The sequence below is a fragment of the Aptenodytes forsteri genome, unplaced genomic scaffold (genome assembly GCF_000699145.1).
Source record: "Aptenodytes forsteri isolate BGI_AS27 unplaced genomic scaffold, ASM69914v1 Scaffold35, whole genome shotgun sequence".
NCBI lineage: Eukaryota > Metazoa > Chordata > Aves > Sphenisciformes > Spheniscidae > Aptenodytes > Aptenodytes forsteri.
This window is the reverse complement of record NW_008795334.1, coordinates 3,300,648-3,322,625: the sequence shown is the minus strand read 5'-3', so window position 1 is coordinate 3,322,625 and position 21,978 is coordinate 3,300,648. Positions and strand designations below refer to the sequence as shown.

The 21,978-nt window shown below is 38.0% G+C and overlaps 1 protein-coding gene across 1 annotated transcript in view; it reads left to right on the top strand.

Moving 5' to 3' along the window:
- NWD2 (NACHT and WD repeat domain containing 2) overlaps positions 1-21,978 on the top strand; it is a 66,780-nt gene that overhangs the window by 25,834 nt on the left and 18,968 nt on the right. The window contains exons 2-3 of the mRNA XM_009280176.1: positions 4,630-4,718; positions 10,127-10,243. Of these exons, the coding sequence (XP_009278451.1) occupies positions 4,630-4,718; positions 10,127-10,243 (206 nt within the window). The remainder of the gene's footprint in view (positions 1-4,629; positions 4,719-10,126; positions 10,244-21,978) is intronic.

Genomic DNA, 21,978 nt, shown 5'->3' with positions numbered 1-21,978 from the left:
GATTTGACGGAGCTACAAGACTTCAGAAATCACACCTCATGCAAACAGTCATGTTTAAACAGCGATTGCCTATTATTTGGCAGAAAGGCCATAAATGCATATGTGGCTAATTCAGTTCTGTCAGCATTACACTGGGGATGCACGGAGAGAGGGAGGGCTGCGATGGCGTTCTCAGTTCGAAGTGTAGGGATGGTGTGGTTATGGACTGGCTTAGGAGGCAACCGTCTGCAAGAGTTAGCACTTGCAAGAAAGATGCATTCAGCAAGTCACTGTCTTGCTCAAGATAGGGTTGGGTTTTGGTTTGATTTAAAGATTGGAGATGAATTTAGGGTTGGGGCTTTTTTAAGTTTTGTCTTAACGTTTTTGCAGATGTAGTTTCATTCCCACAGTTTATTGTAGACTATCATTTGGATTTCAGAGTATCAGAATTAACATTAGGAGGTGTATAAAGCTCATCTCACAGCTACTGTCTCATTTTGGCTGCTGGAAGAATGTAATTTAGTTAATCCGTTCATCTGCAGCAGCAGCCTGGAAAGTGGAATTTGCCTGTGTGACATTTTTGTTGTTAGGATCTGCCAGCTTCACAGATTTGCTGTCACTGTAAATCAGGTTAGATTTTATTTAATTAAACCAGCTTATCTGCCATCCATACTAATTACTGTAGTTCATCTTAACGATATGTACTCTTGTTTCCTTAAAGTTTCACAACTTACTACAAATACAGGAATTCTTACAATTCATTAATATAAGCATCAGACTCAAATTCCAATTAGATAAGCACATTCCATTAGATTTGCAGGTAGGAATAAAAATACAGGATGGGTATGCCGAGTGTCTTCTCCGGAACACAGTTGTAGTTGAAGGAAAGTTTTATCTCTATTTCATTTATAAGGTATTAGAAATGTAGCACTACTCTTGCTGTGTGTTGTTTTGTTTTCTGAACAAGACTCTACAAGTTATGCTGCAGGGAACAGCACCATGTTCTAAAACTAGAGCCAGTGGGGTTCTTCAGGGTAAGTCCTATGGGCATAAATGGGAAGCAGCAGAATACAGTTTTATCTGTTGTATACCTCAGCCAATATCTTTCCCATTTATCATTTAATCATGTTTACTCTTAACTTCCGCCTTTTTCCAATATTTTTTTTTTGTTCCTGCAACTTAGCCTATTTTAGTTCCCTAGTAAGACTGTTCTGTCCGCTGTCACATTGATTATTTAAGTAACTGCAAACAGTAACGGTGAATTGTTGCTTCCTTAATAACAAAGCTGTAGTCATGATTAATTTCAGTTTAGAGAGGCAAGAATCATTTTGTTTTAGCTCAGTAACTGAGTAGTAATTTGGTTTTCAACAGTTTACTCAATTGTGAAGATATGCTCTGTGTTTTCCTAGATTTGCATGCCAAAATTAACCTGTGTTAAGGCAAAGAGTATAGAATATATAGTCTTCTATCACTGACTGATCTAAGGGCCTCAGTTACTGTGAGGGTAAAAAAAAAAAAGTGAAGTATTTCAAACTAAGCAAAGTACGCAAGCAGCTTTTATCACAAGGTACAGCAATACCGTGCAGTACAGTGACTCCAAACTGGCACTAAGAAAAGTTGCTTTGGAGCCAAAATAATACTGCTGCGTCAGCACAGTGCAACCCTCTGGCTAATGCGCCTGTTAGCTGTGTACTACATTCTGCAAGAAAAGGTTGACTTAGGCACTAAAGTATGAGAGAAAATTAATGACTGTGGATCCTAAGGAGGGAGCAACTCATCCGTCCCTCTACTCCTTATGTACTAACCCAGGCACCTCTGGGCTGAGAGCGTTGGTTTTTGCACTCCATTCGAAAATATTTGTAGGATGCATCTGTATTCATCCAGATCTGGAGTACATTTCAGAGGTGAATCTCTCGATCATCACTATCTAATATACTTTGACTCACATCAGAGAGCAGTCTTGGTGTGCATGAACTGGGTTCCTTTGGATGAAAAACAGGAAAATAACTCCAGGATCTCACCTAATGCACTCCAAATGTTTGTGGGGGTTGAGCCCAATCCAAAGTAAAATCTCCTGAAATACATATGGCATGGATATTGGGTCCTTGGCACCAGCTGTTTTACTCTACAGTTTTGCTCCCACGTGCCCACGCAGTAACAAAAGTCTTCCCAGGCACTGTACGAGGGGCCTGGACAGCTAAGCCAAAACTGCAGGTTCTTCTGAGAGACAGGATCACTGCTGGTTGCAAGGGGGACTCAGGAGGTCATCTGGGCTAACCTCCCTCTTGAAGAGCTGCCAACAGTAACTTGGTCAACCATGAACTTGCCTAGTTGAGTCTTGAAGAGCTCCAAGGACAGAGGAGCTTCTCCTAGTGTCCAACCTGAACTTCCCAAGCTGAAATACGTTGTCGTTGCCTTTGTTGTACTGTCTGACACTGCCACAAAGAGCTTGGCTCCATCATCTTTCTAAGTGCCTTAGAAATAGTTGTAGGCTGTGGTTAGGTCCCCCTTATACTCTTTGCCAGACTAAACAAGCCCAGATCCCTCAATCTCCCCTTGTAGGCCATGTGCTCTTGGCCCCTGACCATCTCAGTACCTTCTCCAGTTTCCTCCCCATCCTCCTGATTTGGGGTGCCCAGAGCTGAGCACAGCACTCCTGGTGCAGCCTCTTCAGTGCCCGGGAGAGGAGGGTAATAACTTCCCGAGAGGGAAATGAGGAGAGAGAGAGTGAGGCCACACTGCTCTGAATGTAATCCAGAGCAGGGTCTGTCTTATTTGCAGTGTTCAAATTGGATATATAAAAGCTGTGCACTGCAGATATAGGATCTTGCCTTGAGTGGCGTGCCCACAGTCAAATAGAAAGCTTGCAATGGAGCAAGGACTTGACTAACGCCTCTGGACCGTTCTTTGTCTTCAGAACACATTGGCATAGTTAGTATATTTTAAAACGTGAAATAATAAATGCATAGTATTGTTGCACTTAGAGAGGATGTTTTATGAAAACTACTACGCCTTTGACTTTTTTCCCCATCAGAAGTTTGTGAAGGAAGAACTGTGGTAATTCAGATAAATTGGATTAAGTTCATGGCTGTACTTTTGAGCCTTTGTGCTATAGCCTTTTTACCTTGGTGCAGATTTCATAAGAAAATATTTCTCTGGAGGTGTTCTGGATTGTTTTCTGTTTATAAAGATAAATGGTAATTATAGCACACATTTATTTAATATTTCAAAGGTATATTTAAATATTAAGAAGGATATTAAGATTTTGGTGTAATGAATTAAATTACAGATTTCACACTCTCCTAGAATTGTCAAAATAAGAAAGAATATAAATCTGTGACTGATTCTATGAACAGACCTCTGACTTAGATGTATCAGCTGGGGCTCTGATAAACAAAACATTGTTAGATTTGCACATATATCTCTGGTTTACAACAACATGGGGATTGTTAAATCAGTTTTAACCTATTGTTTTGTTTCAGTGCAGTTATACAAATATTGCTTTAACTGCAGTAGATGTTTTCCATCATTCATAAGTTAACGCTGTTTTATTTTTCATCACCTGGTGCTCAGATCTAGTAGTTTACAACAGTTGTGTTTTATTTTTGAAAATAACTTAGCAACAGTGTCATCCCTCTGTGTCTTAACTCTATCAACACTGGTCACAATTTAGACCTAGCAAAATCCATCACATATCTTAGTCTTACTGGGAGATAATAAAATTTATTATCTATGCAAGATTTCATTACTAACCAAATTTACTTCAAATTTTACAGTATGTTTCTTGAGTGATATGTTTTATATAAATGTGTTCAGATTAACTTGGACAGACAGAACTTAATAATAATTTTGGCGTCATTACCATATTGTACTTCGTTATCAAAACACGTCATTTTGCATGGTGAGAATAACATGATGTCAGAACTGTGCATTTAGTATGATAGCAGGAATCGCCTGGACCAAAAGATACCATAAATAATGCCATTAACAGCTTTCTTCCTTTTAAGATACTATCAGATTAAAGATGGTGAAGAAAGTGATAGTGTTTGACACAATGTCATTAGTCCATGTTATTGATTTATCTCTAATTATAGAGATCTATTTCATCTTTGGTATATCTCTTTGTTCCATGGTGTTTCTAATTTGTAAAGTTCAGCTTCCTGAAAATTAAATAGAAGTCAAACTGATAAAGAAATTCTGACTGCTGAATTACAAAAATTAATTCAGCTGCGCTGTATTGAAATATGCTGCAATTTTAAGATGTGTATGAAGCCTAACATAGCACAAACACATTTATATGTTTGTACAACGTACAGTTTGGAGATTAAATCCCAGCAATTGATTTTCATTGGGGGAGGGGGTGTCTTTTTAATGTGATAAATCTGTATCTCTGACTAAAAGAACAGAGTTCATAAAAATATTGTTAATAACATCTTTTTCCCCAACACAGATACAATAGCAGAAAGGAGCGCCCTAAGAGAACATGTGTATCCTAAGCTGAGTGTACAACGTACAGTTTGGAGATTAAATCCCAGCAATTGATTTTCATTGGGGGAGGGGGTGTCTTTTTAATGTGATAAATCTGTATCTCTGACTAAAAGAACAGAGTTCATAAAAATATTGTTAATAACATCTTTTTCCCCAACACAGATACAATAGCAGAAAGGAGCGCCCTAAGAGAACATGTGTATCCTAAGCTGAGAGAATTCTGCAGGGAAAACTATGGGCTGGAATTTCAGGTAGGTTTTGATGTGTTGAATCTTGCATTACTTTTTCTTGAAATTAACTCTATTTAGAACAGATAACATTTTTAAATATCATTGGTAAAATAGAAAATTGCAAAAAATGTATTTCATGTTAATTGTACAGAATTGATGTACTTAAATTATTTTACAGGCAGATTTGAGGTAAATTCTGAATAGATGAAAAAACTACATGGTTTTACCATGCAACATTGCATTGGTGGTTGTTGTGGTTTAATCTCAGTTGGCAACTAAGCACCACGCAGCCGCTCGCTCACTCCCCCCCGGTGGGATGGGGGAGAGAATCGGAAGGGTAAAAGTGAGAAAAACTCGTGGGTTGAGATAAAGACAGTTTAATAGGTAAAGCAAAAGCCACGCACGCAAGCAAAGCAAAACAAGGAATTCATTCACTACTTCCCATGGGCAGGCAGGTGTTCAGCCATCTCCAGGAAAGCAGGGCTCCATCACGCGTAACGGTTACTTGGGAAGACAAACGCCATCACTCCAAACGTCCCCCCCTGCCCTCTTCTTCCCCCAGCTTTATATGCTGAGCATGACGTCTAGTCGGTAGAGCATGGGAAGCTGACAAGTCCTTGACTAGTGTAAACACTACCTAGCAACAACTAAAACATTGGTGTGTTATCAACATTGTTCTCACCCTAAATCCAAAACACAGCACTGTACCAGCTACTAGGAAGGAAATTAACTCTAACCCTGCCGAAACCAGGACAGTGGTAAAAGTAATAAGGCAACAAACTGATGACTTTCACATTAGAAACTTAATGAAACCACCTCTATTTTAGATATTCAGAGTATTTAAGAAGAAATAATGTTACATCTGAATTACTGTGTTGTACTTCTAGAAACCATACTTAAGTTAATGCAACCTATTTTTAATTTCATGTAATCATCATTGAAGTAGCACCATCTGTATATTCACATAATTGTTATATTATATCTACTCTAACTACGGGTTTGTCTTCCACTGTAATGTGGAAACTAATTTAAGCAGGTGAATATTGAAACTGATTACCAAAATGAATTGAATGTGGAACATTTCTATTGTGATTATGTACTATGGAATTTGCTTCCTTTAATGTCAATTGTAAAATTCCCATTGCTTCAGTCAGTTCATGTTTTCCTTTGTGTCATGGAAGACATAGACCCATCCACCTCTTTGGTAAGAGCCAGTCAGTAATAAATACAGTTGCATTTGACTTAAAACACATGGGTTTAGCATCACAGTTAAAGTCACTGGTACTTTTAAGTCAGGTATATCCTAATTCACAGTCCAGTAAAGTCATCCAGTGAAGTCCCATATATGTCAGCAGGCCTGGAACTGGCTTTCTGCTAAGAGAAACAAATACAGCATGCGATGCTGTAAAAACGTTGTTCAATTTTTCAAAAATTCTGGTTCTACATCCTCAAGCCTTCCTCACATACTAGTATTAACCTCCCGTCTTAGTGACCCCAAAAACTCAGCTCTCCAGAGTGTAGCTTACTTGGCAACAGCTAATGCCTTTTATGCAACATCCTGTTCCTCCCAGTGTATTATTCTTGATGCCCGTGCAGCTGGTTTTTAATCAAAATAACAAGTTCTTAAATTAGGATATTTGGTTTTAATTCCCTGAGTCACAGTGGAGTTGCTGAATCTGCATGGTGGTAAATTCCAGAGTGATTTTTGATTATGGCTATAAAAGAATTTCATCTGAAGGTCCTAGCTCATCAGCTGATTGGGAAGTCCCAGCTGCAGTGGTACATGCAAGGAATAGCAAAAGATATTTAAATAATAAAGCATTTTTCTCCTGTTACTATTGCGTGATATTAACAGAAAATATAAACTCTTTATTTCTCTGTCATCTTTGAGGAGACAGGAGGGAAATGTCTCTTCCAAGTAGATCATAATCCACTGAATTCTTTGTGAGAGGGAACATGTCTTTCTTCAAATGGATTGTAATGTAGTCTCTAGGGGGGGAATAATTAAGTTTACTCTAGTTGATATTCATGGAAGCAAATTACTTTATTATATAGTTTCAACACCAGGAGCATCCTTATATTGAGATCAGGTCTGAGAGACTGCTCCACTGACACGTTTCTGAAAACAGCTAGAAAGCTATCACATTTCTGTGGAAGCAAAGTAGGAAAAATGTTACAAAAAATTACCAAGGGAAAGTAGTAAAGCATTTTGGAGGAGGCTCTGAGGTAGACTTTTATCAAAACATTCTTTTTGCCTTTTCCATTCCTGATACACTGAGTTTCTTAGGTTAGCATGCAAAATCAAGACTACAGGTTTTAGTGCAGTGGTGTCAAGAAAGTATTATGTACTTTTCAGGTACAGGGATAAATTTACATTTCCCTGTACGGAGCAGAACACATAACTTTTCATCCCGATATGTAATCTTCTACTGACCAAACAAGAACTACCTTGCGTGTGGCTACCACAAATGCACTATAATATAGGGTGTCCTGAAGACGCCCTCTTCCTGATAAATTGTGACCCAAATGAAATGCATTTGAGTACACTCATTGCTCCAGCTTCTGCTGAGTCATCTGGCTGCACTGATAAGTGTTTCAGTTGTTGCAAAGCATGAGATCTGTCAGGCGTCCTCAAGTTGGTGGGAGCTGTTAGGGAACATAACCACCACGTGTGTGGAAGCAGAACTGAATATATTCAATCACTCTATGATTTTGTTTGCTCGATGGACTTCCTTTTCCATTGAATCAGAAAATATTTCTGAAAAACAGCTATTGGTGAAGACAGAAAGCAAGTAAGCCGAGAAGACGACTTTCAGACTGCACGGTGTTTTGTACCTGAAATACCGTATTTTTTTAGGGGAGGACAGAGAGGCTAAAGAAAGTAATTGTAATAGAAAATTTTGGGAAGATAACTAACCATAGTTCATTAGCAGCATGCTTTTTTCTTCTTGGGAACAATTAACTGTTTCAAATCATTTTCACCATGTGATATATGCTAGAAGGAAAGTGGAATTTTGCATGAATGAAATTTTTTAGTGGTTTTTTTAAGCTCTTGGAAGCAATAGAGATAAAATTATCTCATTTCCTTAGAAAAATCTGTGAAACTGTAAGATTGGTAGGACAAAAGCTAAAATAAGCAAAAGGAAACACTGAATTATGAACGAAAAGTCTCCATTAGGTGACTAGTGTGGAACTGAACTAGAGCAGTGTCAGTCCACTGTGTGTAAGTAGCTCTCACTCAGAGCACTGGTTGTTATCTCACGTTGGCAGCCTTGCTGAAAGTTAGAGTGGGTGTTTGTCACACAGTTTTTCCAAGTATAAGTAAAAATGTACTTCAACATCAGATACAGCTGTCTTCTTGCTCCTTTTCTTTAATTTTGTAAATCCTATTTATTTTAGTTAGCATTAAGAATAACCGATAAGCCCCTCATTTTGAAATTCTTGGTGTCTTCAGAGGTTTGATGGCTAAAATATTTCCTCTTGCAGGACAAAATTATAACACATTAAGATACTATGCACAAAAATTGTGTTACCCCATAAAAATAATCTATAACATTATAACACACAGAAGGCAGCCGCTGAGCCCCTACAATATCTGCTACTCCAGAGAATTTCCTCTTCACATTTACAGAATTACAGTGATTTCTGAACAGTTAATTAAAATAGAAATTGCTTTTATGTTTCAGATGAACTTGAGCAGCACAATAAATTCATTCAACCAGTAATTCAAATATTTTTGACTGTATGCTACAATGCTCTAATTTTATGACTAGAATACTTAAGCTCTATCATACATCATTCAAGTAATCAGCTGAATACAATGTGAAGTTCAATAATGAAGTCGTATAGATAAATAACAGAAGGGAGAGAGGAAAAAAGGGAACACTTTTTTCCTAATGAGACTAAAAGACATTTAGAAAAGGACAGAGAAGAAATCAGTTCAAATGAGGGAAATAGGAAGGCTGTTTGAGATGCAGTTTTGTAAAGCAGAAGCTGCTTGTTCCAGCAAAATTTTGGAACCGAGTCTCTGTAAAAAATAAAGATATTAAGTATATTTTCTTGGCAGTGTAAGCTACAATGCATTCTATACATTGGGCTATTTCAATCATCATCAGTCAGACGGTACATTACCTCTCATGTTTGGCAACAGTGTACCTACTCCAGCAAACACTTATACGCGTCCCAGACTTTTCTGGCAGAAATAACCAACGAGACTGTTGGTAGTGAAATTAAACATGGGCATAAGTACTTCTAGGATTAGGTCTTAAAACCTTGGCATTTATTGTTATGAGAAATTTTCCAAGGAGATTAATTCTGTAAATCAGCTGTAAACTGGTGACTTTTACTTTTATATCAACCCATTATTAGTTCTTATATTAGGTCTTCAGGCTGATTTTTATGATCTGTTTAGACAACAGCTAGTTTTGTGATTCTGTTTCTTATGGAAACAGCAGAGTGCTTCCACAGTACAAATAATATTATAATAAACAATATTGTAGTATATTCATGTCTTAATACAGTTTTGATTTTTTTTTTAACTGTGCACTTGGACTTCTTTTGTTCAAGTTATATACATGATGTTAACAATCAATAGTAGCTTAAATGAGAGAGTAGTAGCATGTACCATAAGTTTTGTTCCAAAAGAAATGCATACATATCATCCCTATTCTTTTAAATTCAATTTCCCACAGTAAGACTTCAGCCTTTTAGTTAAAATGTGTAGTGAAATCACACTTCATCACTTAATTTCTTCAAATAAGTTTAACATCCATATTTCAGTTTCTTCCAGGAGTTTGTTTGCAACTAATTACCATCACAAAACTGAGTCTAGCTACAGATGAAAGGCTGGACAGCAAGCTGTCTGCCATTGCATATCTATACAATCTCTGCTTCCAAAGTAACAAAGACCAGCTAACAAAGGAAGTACGATATTACAGAACCGCACCTATTCTTTCTTTTGAGCCATGTGCACAGCATGAGTATATATCCTGTGGATACAAGTGACACAGGGTGTCAAGTCGTGGTCTTGACTGTGATCCACAGCAAAACTCCCATTAATTTCCATGGAGCCAGGATTTTATCAATGCTTTTGTCATTATTCTTACCTATCCATTATATGCAATCTAGTAGCAAATAAAGACTGCATCAAATCAAGGTCTTGTCATGCTAATCTCTGCAAAAAAATATGAATATGAAATGAGAGACTGTCCCAGGAGGGACTATCTGGGAGGGGAAATAAAAGGCTTGAATTGTCATTTACCTAAGAAAACCCTGCCAGTCTGCGTAAGGACTGGATATAGACCTCCTTGCCTTTTACTGCACTGCAGAGCCATGCTTAGCAGTACACAAAATGTTGATAAAACTAATTTTTAATTTGGTAGGTAGAAAGGGCATATGATAAAGTAACAATGTTGCATACTATTTTCCAGGTCATAGACCTATACTGGGGTGTTGAAGCAGACGAATGGGACAGTCCTGAGCTGCAAAAGACTCGTATGAAGCTGTTAGAAGATTGCTTGAAAAGTTCTGCAGGTCCATGTTTTGTTGTGGGTATAAAAATAATGTTTTACTTTACAACAAAAATATAATGTTAGCATTGATTCACACATGATTCAGTAACAAATTTATTCTTTTCTTCTGTCTACAATATTTGATATTCCTCACTGTACATTTGCTATACTGCATCCAAGTGTTTCCCTATACAGCACTGTAGATTAACAGTGATTACTCAGTATTAGTGGAGATGAAAGAAGGATCTTTCGTGATCAGGCCCCATAGCAAGATGGGTTTAGAAATGACGAGGTATGACTGTACTACTGTCACAACAGAAGTATGGACTACTTGTTTAAGGAGGCCACCATTAATTAATTCTTGGCACTTCTCACACATGCATTATTGGCTGGCCTAGAAGGACTGACGTACAAAAGCACAGCAGCAGCGAAGAACTATCTGCTCTGGTCTGCATTTTGCCGTTTTGTATCATAAACCCAGGATGAGTTAGGATGCCAGGTATTAGAGCGTGAAAAGACTGGAGGTCGGTGACAACCTGAGGAGGCTCTGAGTCTTTGTGGTTTTCCTACTCTCTGCCTTCTCTTTACTGTTGCCAGAACAAGCGTTGCTTTTAGGATTCTTCAAGAGTCAGTAAAGCTGGCAAAAAAGATCTTCACTGGCTTTTCCTATTAGGCCTAAAGGAGAGACTGAACCACTTTTACAGGAGTGGTTTATAAAGCTTTACATATTTATTTTAATGTCAGAGAGGTCTTTTTCTGTAGATGAACCTGTTGTTTTACATCAAGCTCAACAGTTTTCAGCTATCCCTCACAGCTTTTACAGCTGAAGCAGTATGAATTTATGAAGTCGTGCCAAACATTGTGTAGGGTTCTAATAGCTGAAAGGCACTGGGAGTAGGCTGTATATATAAAGTCCTGCCAGGTATGCTTTTCCCCCTTCCAATGAATCATACACAATAGATTTTGCTGTCACTGATTTTATATTAAATATACAATTCAGAGTAGTGCATTTTTTTCTCTTTCTTCTGTGCTTAGAAAGATTTGTACCATGTTTTAAGATGAACATAGTTAACTTGAAAAATATTTAAAGACCAGTTTAGTGCATGGTATGCTGACTGTATTAGTTTTTAGTGCATAGACAAAAAAATTATAACTTTTGAAAAATACCTTTTCCCAGCTGCTTAGAGAGTAGCATATCCTCTTTATCTGTGAAGAGTAAGGCTGTTCTTTAACTTTCTTGGTAGAGCTAGATAGGGAATCTCTCTAATGAGATTGGCTATTCAGTGGTATATACTGCATACTTACCAGCATCTATTAAAGCATCAAAACAAAAGACAAGATGATTTGGGAAGAATGTGGGTTTATTTTGTATATGAGAAGTACTATGTGCAAGGGAGACTTCAGTGAAAGTATAAAAATGGCCACAATGAGTAGCATTTGCTATGATCAAGGATACTTCTCTAAAAGTTAAATATTTATATTATTGCAAAACATATTTAATTCTTTATCATCAGCTCTCTTGAGGCTCCATCTTTGTGAGAAATAAATGGGGGATGTATGACAATTATTTTTCTATGCATAGTTGTGGGACTGCAGAGATATTAGGATAAGTCTTAAGTTAAATTAACCTCTATAAAACTCTTTATTTGTGTTTAAGAAGACAACCAACATTATTTTAAGACAAAGTGCTTGCAGAGAAAAAAATAGATATGCTGCCTACATTAGATAAATTCAGTTCCAGTTTCATTCTAGTGCTGTAGAAGTACCAGCGCATACAGGGCAAAAGACAGACTCGTTCAGTATGTATCCATCAGGCTGAATGTTTTCAAGTAAATGTGCCTAATCCTACTTAACTAATTTTGTCAATTACTATACTAATTGTTAGTATAAGTTTTACTAAATTACAAGCATTTTGCTATTACATGTTTTTATTACAAGTTTTCAAGGATCGGTCTGAAAGTAAAAAAACACTGCTTCTGTTTACTACTGATATACTACTGATTGTCCTCTCCATAGTCACTTGTTTATTGCAACTGGAAGGGTAGTGGAAAAGCTTGTCGTTCAGACATCAAAGGACACCTGCCACTCTCCTTTGACAGCTTTAATTCCAACTTACTAACCTGTGTTTTGATGTTAGACTTCAATGGAAAACAATTTTAAGACCATGCCTTTGCTATTCCAAATTTTCTTTTCCATAATATATTTGCTAAGAAAATAATTTAGAAAAGGTAGATTTCTCCTCTATACCTAAACGTAGCTAAGTGAACTCTACTTCTTAGACTTGTCATAATAAGGCAGAGAGGAGTTCTGAAAAAACTGCAAGTCCTTGATTATTTTTTCTTTTAAGGGAAGAATTTTAAAGATTTAGCAAAATGAAACCACAGAATCCCGTGGGGACGGGAAGGATACAAAACACTGCCTGCTGTGAAGGCTGGAGATCACTTCTCTCCATGCCAAAGATTAGACAAAGAGCAAGCTGTAGCATGTGTTGTTCTGTACTTCTACAACCATCTCGCTGGCTCTGTTTCATTCACCTGCTTGCCTCACTGTTACTTAGCTTCAGAGCCCTGGGAAACAAAGGCCGTCCTCACCACTTGACCATAAAGAGCCGGCGCTTGGAGTACTGAGTCTGGGCTGGTTTGATGCTGTCATGACACTGTTTTTCACAAGCACACGCTGGCCCAGATCTCTAAAGAGTTTGGGTAGCTTCCATCTTACATGACTAAATTTAGTTTTCTGGGTTTATTTTCCTACTTTTTATCTTCCCTTTGATGAAAAAACAGAGTTGGAACAGAAAGGCGTGGCATTTTTCCTGTAGCAACACCCAGTGTCTTTAGACATAGATGTTCTAAAATCTCTGACAGTGAAGGAAACCTCGTCGTGTACCACTGCTGCATATTTTAGCAGCTCAGAATCTTGAAGCTGTTAAGAATTGCCTGCCTGATATTGTTACTAAGGAAAGAAATCAAGCCAAATCAGAAATTTTAAACAGAACAAAACAGTTAGCAAAGAGGTTGCAGTGGACCAACGACTTCAATATTTATTTCAGGTTTTCCAAGTATGGGCCAGAGTAATAGCTCTCTCAATGACTAGACTGGCAAAACTACAGAAATCTCTTTATGCACATTTGTTTTTTGCTCTGTTGTACCTTAGTGGGATGGGGTTTATTTCATTTACAACACAAATTGAAGATGATTCTACTCCAACAAGCATAATTAGTTTTAATTTATAGTAACATAATTAAAAACTGACTTTGGCACTGCAGGCTTTGGGCAACTTCCCATTTCTTGAGAAAGTTCTATAAAATGTGCCACTTCCATTCAGCTGGGTATTTTTTTTTACTTTTCAATTACCGCTTTTTCAATTCAGACACAGATCTGGGATTAAATGGGACTATTCAGAATTAACTAGCAGATATGGATTGATTTTAGAAAGTGTTTCTTTATGGCACTTTGTGCCTGCATTGTGGTATCAGATGGAACGAAAATGAAATTCAGTTCTTAAATTAGTGCAGTGCCTAAGTTGGAAGTCCTAAGCTTTTCTTCAGATACGAAACAACAAAATCCAAATGAACACATATTCGTAAACACAAAGGAGGAAGCAGTTCTGAAAAAAATGGGTAATTCATTTCCTGTGACACTGTCTTTGGGAATGTACAGTCCCCCTCTTACCTACTGCCTGAGCTGTATCAACACTTGATCCAATTAAGAGAGCAGGGAGTTCTTTGGGTTTTGGTTAGGTTGGGTTTTTTGTTTGGTTGGGTTTTTGCTGTGTAAAATCAGTGCCTGTTATACGTGATCATTTAAAAACTCATAGCCTTTACTGTAGGTAAATACATAGCATGCTATTTTTGATCTACAGAATAATTTATCAAGATTTATTTCTGAGGAGAAAAGTACTATTTCTGTGGGAAAAATACTTTACGTACAAATTTTATGCAGAAATTATACTGGTTGTCTCTGGAAACTACATGGGGAGATTGAAATGCAGTATATTTATTAAATTGTGAACTGCTTAAACTCTGCAATGCATAACAATACCAAAGACAAAATACGTTCCGTGCATCACTGGAACCTTTACATTTTGTTGGGTTACGTTTCCTAGTAAATTCATAAGAGATGGCAATACAAACAGGATGGTAGAGTGACAATTATCATCCCACAACTAGTACTGATCGTGAACAGGATTCATCTATTACGGACCTAGTCTTGACACCTTTAACAACTAGTAGAAAGATATAGGTACTTCCAGTAATATCTGAGTCATCTTCTGGATGACTGTTTCTCCATTAACAGCAAGGAGACACTAGGGAGTTAGACTGCTACTTTAGGAACCCAAGTACAGTGCTTGATACCAGTTAAGGCCTTGAGCTACTTAGGGTGTCGTTAGTGTATAGTGGTTATTTGCAGAATAAGTTTACTGCCCTTTTATTGGGGTTCCCTAACTAATACTCCAGTACTAACCTGCTGTTTATTACGCCTTAGTACAGATGAGAGAACTGGCAGGCTTCTCTGCACTTCTCTTCAAACACACCCTGCAAGTTATAATACGTGGGTGCTCTCTTCCATCTGTGCGGCACCACACAGAACTCTGCCTGAACTGCTGTTCTTGCATGACTACATCCTGAAAAATTGTAAAATGAAAAGGAGAAATGGAAATGAAATGTTAGTTTGTCGCCTGTAACGGTTTGCCCAATTAAATATGTTTGGGTTTGTACAAACCTAAGAGATTCTCCCCACTCATCATTCAAATCATCTGGTCCAAAGAATAGTAAAAACGTTTGCTACCTATTCTGAAGACACTGCACTTAGTACAGATGAGAGAACTGGCAGGCTTCTCTGCACTTCTCTTCAAACACACCCTGCAAGTTATAATACGTGGGTGCTCTCTTCCATCTGTGCGGCACCACACAGAACTCTGCCTGAACTGCTGTTCTTGCATGACTACATCCTGAAAAATTGTAAAATGAAAAGGAGAAATGGAAATGAAATGTTAGTTTGTCGCCTGTAACGGTTTGCCCAATTAAATATGTTTGGGTTTGTACAAACCTAAGAGATTCTCCCCACTCATCATTCAAATCATCTGGTCCAAAGAATAGTAAAAACGTTTGCTACCTATTCTGAACAGACACTGCAATTTACATTATCCCTCTCAAATTATTGACAGCTTGTTGTTAATTTCAGCATTAATGAACTATTAAAAAAGACCTAACATTATAAAATTGGGATTCCAGCAGGATTTTAAAAGAACATTAGCAATTTACAATATTTGGCATATCCTTAAATCTCCCTGAAATTGAAGACAATATATGGTAAATTGAGGAGTGAAATGTTTTTTACATCTCTGGATCTTGTTGTTCCTACAGTACAATGCATGCTTTAATCATTCCATGAAGTACACTGCTACTTGGTTCTCTCTGCTTAGTACAAATGTTTGATAATTAATTCTGAGCGTATTCCAGCTCAGAGAAAATTCCAAATTATATTACACCAGCTCTGCTGTTTGTCTTCAACTCCCATTTCAGTTCTGGTGTTACTTTAGGGTTTATTCCTAAAGTGAAAACTGAATATATACAGGTTCTGGAACACCTGAGTTACATTTTGCTTTTGCTCTCCTAGGAAAATTGCCACACATTTTAAGTTAGGGAAGCTAAAGTCAGTCAAATGTGTCTATAGTAAAACAGACAGTTTAGGGGGAATGCTAAGCACCCAGTGCTCTTTAGGAATTCAGCATAAGTTACACGTGCTTGGTACATTTCAGAATTTAATTTTCCTCAAGGAAGCAGCTCTATATATAGTTTTTAAGTGAATGAGGAGAAATAGCTGGAACCAGACGTGGCACAACAGACCACCTCTCCCAATAAAGTATATTCCAAGAAAAAAATATCAAACTATGAATTTTCTTCTCACTCCACATCTGATTCAAAACCCGTCCAAATAAGAACTCCCTCTAACATAAGTGGGTTTGGGGTCATACAGTGTATCAGGAATGGCTCCACAGGACTTGTGGCATTAATCTGAAGTGAAGTATATGTCTGTGGACACTAACCCTGTTTTAGGTGGACTTGGCCAACAGGAAAGATTTTTCTGTGAATATCAAAGTAGAGCTTTGTACATTTTTTTAAATCCTTCAAAATAGAAAAAGTGATTCAATTTTAAAGACATGGTATGCAACTTTCCCCTCAGCAAGCCTTGGTCTTCTTTCACAGCCTCCAGACTAACAGGCAAAGGGTGTATATCCCTTTCCACGTTGTTTGTCTCTGAACAACACACATACACACAGAGTGGAATCAAGCACGGGGTGATATATGATTAAGCTATTGTAAGTGAGTTCCTTGATCTGCTTTATGGCTGGGAATGTATTTTCCTGTGAATCATCTCTGATTCTCTAAATCTAAAATCTAGGGTCTAAAAATGCTTACCCATTTTTTAAACATATCCCATTGAAAATAGCTATAAGATTCATCAGGCAACTTTTCCATGGAACATAGAAACTGCATGGGTTTTGATGTAGTCTTAAAATAGCTTGCATTTTCAGCCTACAGTCAGAAGACTGTACATATTTTCTGCTAAGTCGCTGTATTTCTTTTTCTTGACATAAATAGAATTTTTGGTGCTGCCTTCCAGAAAGGTTTTTCCAGAAAGTATTATATTTAATATAAATGACCATATTAGTGAGAACAAGATTAGCATGATCTCAAATTTCTATCATTCTGTGTACAATGTGTAGAGGAAGAAATAAGCTGCATGAGATTTATGAGGTTTATTTTCTCTTGACCCTCAAGAGCTTTACCAAACCATCTTCTAAGGTAGTATTGTAATCAGCTAGATGTAATGGTCTATTCAACAAATTGAACTGTAGATCAGAAAGCCAACATTGGCTATTCTGCAGAAGTTGGGGTGGGGGGTGGCAAAAATCCTAAACCTTGCAATTCTACTTCTGTGTAAAGAAAGAGCATACTTTACAGTATTTAGCAGGCAGTTGATAAGTTCAAGGAGAATTCTTAATGCTATTGCTTGCACCTAGGGTATATACCTTCCCTTTTCTCAAATACAGAGATTCACTTCAGGGATCCTTTCGTTCTCCAATAACGGACCCAGAAATAAACACCTACCCACAAAGTAACTAGCTCACTTTTCAGTCTGATTATTGTTAAATCCAGCTAGCAGTAGCTGGGTCTGTTTTTTAAGATAATCAGAGTGTATAATTTCACAGGATCCTTTTTTCTTCAATGAAAGCTACTAATTTACAGAAGTGAAATAAGAGACAGTATCCGTGTTCTTCATAGTGATACTGGTATGCATCCATAAGGTATTGCTTCTTTTCTCTTAAAATACTTGCTTTTAGGGCAAGGTGCTTTTTTTGGAGTTACTGTTCTGTTAGCATGCCATGTAGCAGGTAATTATCATATGCTTCTTTCTTTCATAACTGGAAAACCTCACAGAGTAACTTTTTATTCCATTCCACCTCAAAAAAATGAAGTGGAGAATACTTGCTTAGAATGCTATGGAAACTGCAATTATTATGAGTAAACTACATGTTTTTTTCTTGTTAACTATTTTGCATAGTATAGAAATTACTTTAATGCTTAAAACTGTTTAAAAAGAATTTAGAATAGTAGTGCTACTCGTGGCTGGAGAATCAGCGCATCGCCTGGCCACATACTTTTGCAGAATGTATACTCTGCCTCTCGGTCATGCCATTGCATGGCATAGGGAAGATAGTGTTTTTATTGAGAGAAGTGTCATGACCTGATGTTCTTTGTTATATTTCATTCATTTCCCATGGGGATTTGCTACAGAATATTTAAACATTTAGCTAATGACTTGACCTATTACCTGCAGGCAGTATTTAGTATTTAGTGCTTGTACACTTACCATTAATTTTAGGTCTGATTACCTTTTAGTTAAAAATTAGTGTTAGAAGAGGCATGAAGATATCCCAATAGAAAGCTACTATAGGTAAGGTTTTACTTTAACCTATTCCATTCTTGAAGAAGCATGGTAAGTGAAAGCTAAGAGGATTTATAAAGGTGATTTTGTTCATCTATATTGTAAATGGAAAACTAATGTTGGGTAGTATTGCAGAACAACAGTTTTTGAAATGTGGCAATTCTGAAGGTGCCTTTATGAAAAGATGGATTTATATTTAATATAAATTACATTATTAGGGTTAGCATTCTCATTGTAATATTTGGTGATGTGAATTAACTGTAAAGATTGTTGACACTGAATACTTTAAGTAATGCTATTCTTTATCAGCTGCAATCTTTTTCAAGTGTGTAAAGGGTGTGGTTTATGAAGCCAAGGAAAGCTTTAATCTCTATTATCACAGTGCTTGCTTTACTCTTTTTCCTTCAGTTCAGCTTTTCTGAAGATCTTTCTCTCCTTAACTGTTACTACAGTTTAGATTATTAGTTGCTTTCATAGGAATTAGTTCCTTTCATCCTGCAACTATGGTACTGTCCTTTCTAGCCTCCTACAAATTTATAATATTTTAATAAACCAGAAAAACCGGTTCTTCCCCTCCAAGCATGTGAAAAGTAGGGAACACATGCAAATAATTTAAGAGCATACAGAAGGGACCATATCAGTCTTAAGTTTACTGGGCCATCATACTGCTAGCATTGTTGGGGAAGGAAAATTATACTCTCTTTAGATGTGTCTCTTCTTGTGCAAGGAATTATCTAATCATTTCTTTTCATCTTTGAAGGACTAGATTGATAAAGTATCTGTTCAGAGAGTACCAGCCACCAACTGTCCCAAATAACAAGCTCTGAAACCTATGCCAGCTGGCTTGGAGAAAAGAATGTTTCGTTACAATTGGCATATAAGGATACAGACATCAAATAAAAGCCATCAAAATCCAGGAACTAGTCAAAATAAATAATATAGGCCATTCCACATGTACTTGCAAAGCAGATTTGATGTTACATTATGCTACTTGTTTTGCATGCTGTGATAAACACTAAATTCTGGGTGCTGTAGAGAGGTGGCATTATAATCTGCTAGAGCTAATGTCCCTTAGGCTAAAAATTTGCCTTTGGGCCTTCATTTATTTTATATCCTTGCAAAACATGTTTATTAATGGTGTTTTAGGTGCTTCACTACACACTACACAGTCATGGGTCATACCAGGCTCATGGGGACTGTATTATTCTATGCAAGTTGTGAAATAATTTTCTTGACATTTAATTACAAAATTAGGTTTTCATTTGTAGACTCAATGAATACCAATGTGTTTAGCTCTAGTAAGAAGGAAAAAAAAAACAGCAAAAAGACATTTGCAGCAAAATCTCATATCATGTTACAACTAGCTTCAGTTTTCCTAAAATCGGGAGGGGTGTTAACTCCGTTATGCCATCAGTGATCTCTGCCTCTTCATTAATTAACACTTTCTAATACCTTCATAGTGGCTATATACGTTACTGAGAAACACAGCTCAATTATGTTACAGAAAAGCATAAATATATAGGTCTATTTGCAATAAAGAGTGTGTGTATGTGCTTACAGTAGGATTTGGATAGGTTTTGCAGTCCTAAAAACGCCTCCTCAGTTGCTGCAGCTTTGGTGGTGACTACAGACTAGATGCCTCTCTGTTAATCCCTTAGGTGCCCAATTCATCTCTTCTTGCCATGCTCAACACTACCTTAAATCTAAGCTCTTTGGCTCATCATTTATCACTTAAATACCATCCCAAAACAGGAATTTAGAAACTAAGCAGCCCTTCTGATAAACACTAGCAGCATCATGTTTCCCAGAAAACAAAGATATGGCCCCTTCTTTTTAGAGGGTGCGTGGGTGCAGCATGAGGCAGCATCCTTTCTTACATATGAAGCATACCAAAGAGGGCAGTAAGGATGCAGAAGAGTCCTAGTTTTTAACTCCTGGGGTTGGTGTCCAGAAGCCAGTGCCCTGTCCTCCCAGCTGACTACACTGATAGGCTCAGAGTACCTTCTTCCTTTCTGGCTCCATGATGCCTCTATCCCTGGATGCTCAGTAAGGCACATTAAACAGCAACAGCAGGAGAAGCCAGAGGCCAGTGCCCTGTCCTCCCAGCTGACTACACTGATAGGCTCAGAGTACCTTCTTCCTTTCTGGCTCCATGATGCCTCTATCCCTGGATGCTCAGTAAGGCACATTAAACAGCAACAGCAGGAGAAGCCAGCCTTCACCTATGCGATGCAAGACAGGATTTCAAACCCTTTCACAGTTCCTCCCTGCTTGGGTGAGTGCTGTGATTATTTTACACAGTAGGGGAGGTTACACCACCGTGCCCTCCTCTAAAAGACAAGACTGATCTCCTTGTTGTTTCCAGGAAAGGTACGTTTCCCACTCCCTATAGGAAGGGTAGTGATTTCCACAGACAAGATTATTGACTTCAGTCTGGACTGCGTGCTAAAGTCTTTTATTAAACCTAGCCCTTGCAGTTTGTCTTTCTACCCAGCTCCACTGTTATAAAGTGTTACGGGACCTGTCAGAGAGTTGACAGGAATCTGGATTGCAGTAGGAGTTACCTGCAAGGTCCTCAGCTTTATTGTGAGAGGAAAAATACACATGCCTGTCAGGAAATCTCCCACCCCATTTCAAAACAAGAGCAAAGTGAGAATGGTACATTTGTTTGGAGGAGAATCAGTAAGTGAGCCGCTCAAATCTATAGCCAGAGGTAGGTAAAATCTTCTCCAGTCCTTCCTCTACCCTACCTTTATTCGCAGACCTCTTTCCTAATTTTATTCTTTTTGACCGCTTTTCTCACCTGCACCCATGCTTAGGGAGATCAAAGACCCAGCAATGACAAATGGTGAAGGAAAAGGCAACAGAATGAACTAAACTGGTGCTTCGTAATCATGTAGAAGACAGGAGAAAGAGTGTGGAGGAAAAAGACTATTGATACTTTCACAGCCAGGAGAAAGGAGAGTTCTGATGAAGCAGAAGTGTATCAGGGAAGTAGGTCATTAATTTCTTCTGAGGAAGCACATTCACTCTGCATGATGGACTGCTAGCTCCTACCTACTATGTCCTGAGAAATTACTCATCATTGTTTCATATCTCCCTACCACTAGGGAAAAGCTTTGAGATTTAAAAATATTGCACTGTGGGTGAAGTTCAGAGTTGAGGGAATTGGTTCATTTACAGCTGGATTTGGCTGCTCTCTTTAATTTTCTGAAAGACAGGTTAAGCATCAAGTAACTCCACCATCATTTTCTTCTAACACCTTATGTCAGGAACATTACTCACAGCAAAAGACTTCAGCACTTGCACCTCATCCTTCCAGTCTCAATTCCAGACAGTTTTCTTACAAGGTAGTTCAACAGCCCTTTTTTGTTTTTCATGGAACTGAAACCACTACCTGTCTCAAGTTTCTGAAATACCTCTAGCCCTCCAGTGTACTTCTGGGGTGCCTCCAGGGAAAAAAGGAAGAGAGAAATTAGGGCATGGCTCTGTGAGATGGAGTGACTGCATCAGTGGACAGGGGAAGAGCTACAGATGTCGTCTCTCTGGACCTCTGTAAGGCCTTTGACACGGTCCCCCACAACACCCTTCTCTCTAGACTGGAGAGGTATGGATTTGATGGGTGGACTGTCTGGTGGGTGAGGAATTGGTTAGATGGTAGCATCCAGAGGGTAGTGGTCAACAGCTCAATGTCCAGATGGAGATTGGTGACGAGTGGCATCCCGCAGGGGTCCATATTGGGACCGGTACTGTTTAATATCTTCATCAATGACACAGACAGCGGGATCGAGTGCACCCTCAGCAAGTTTGCAGATGACA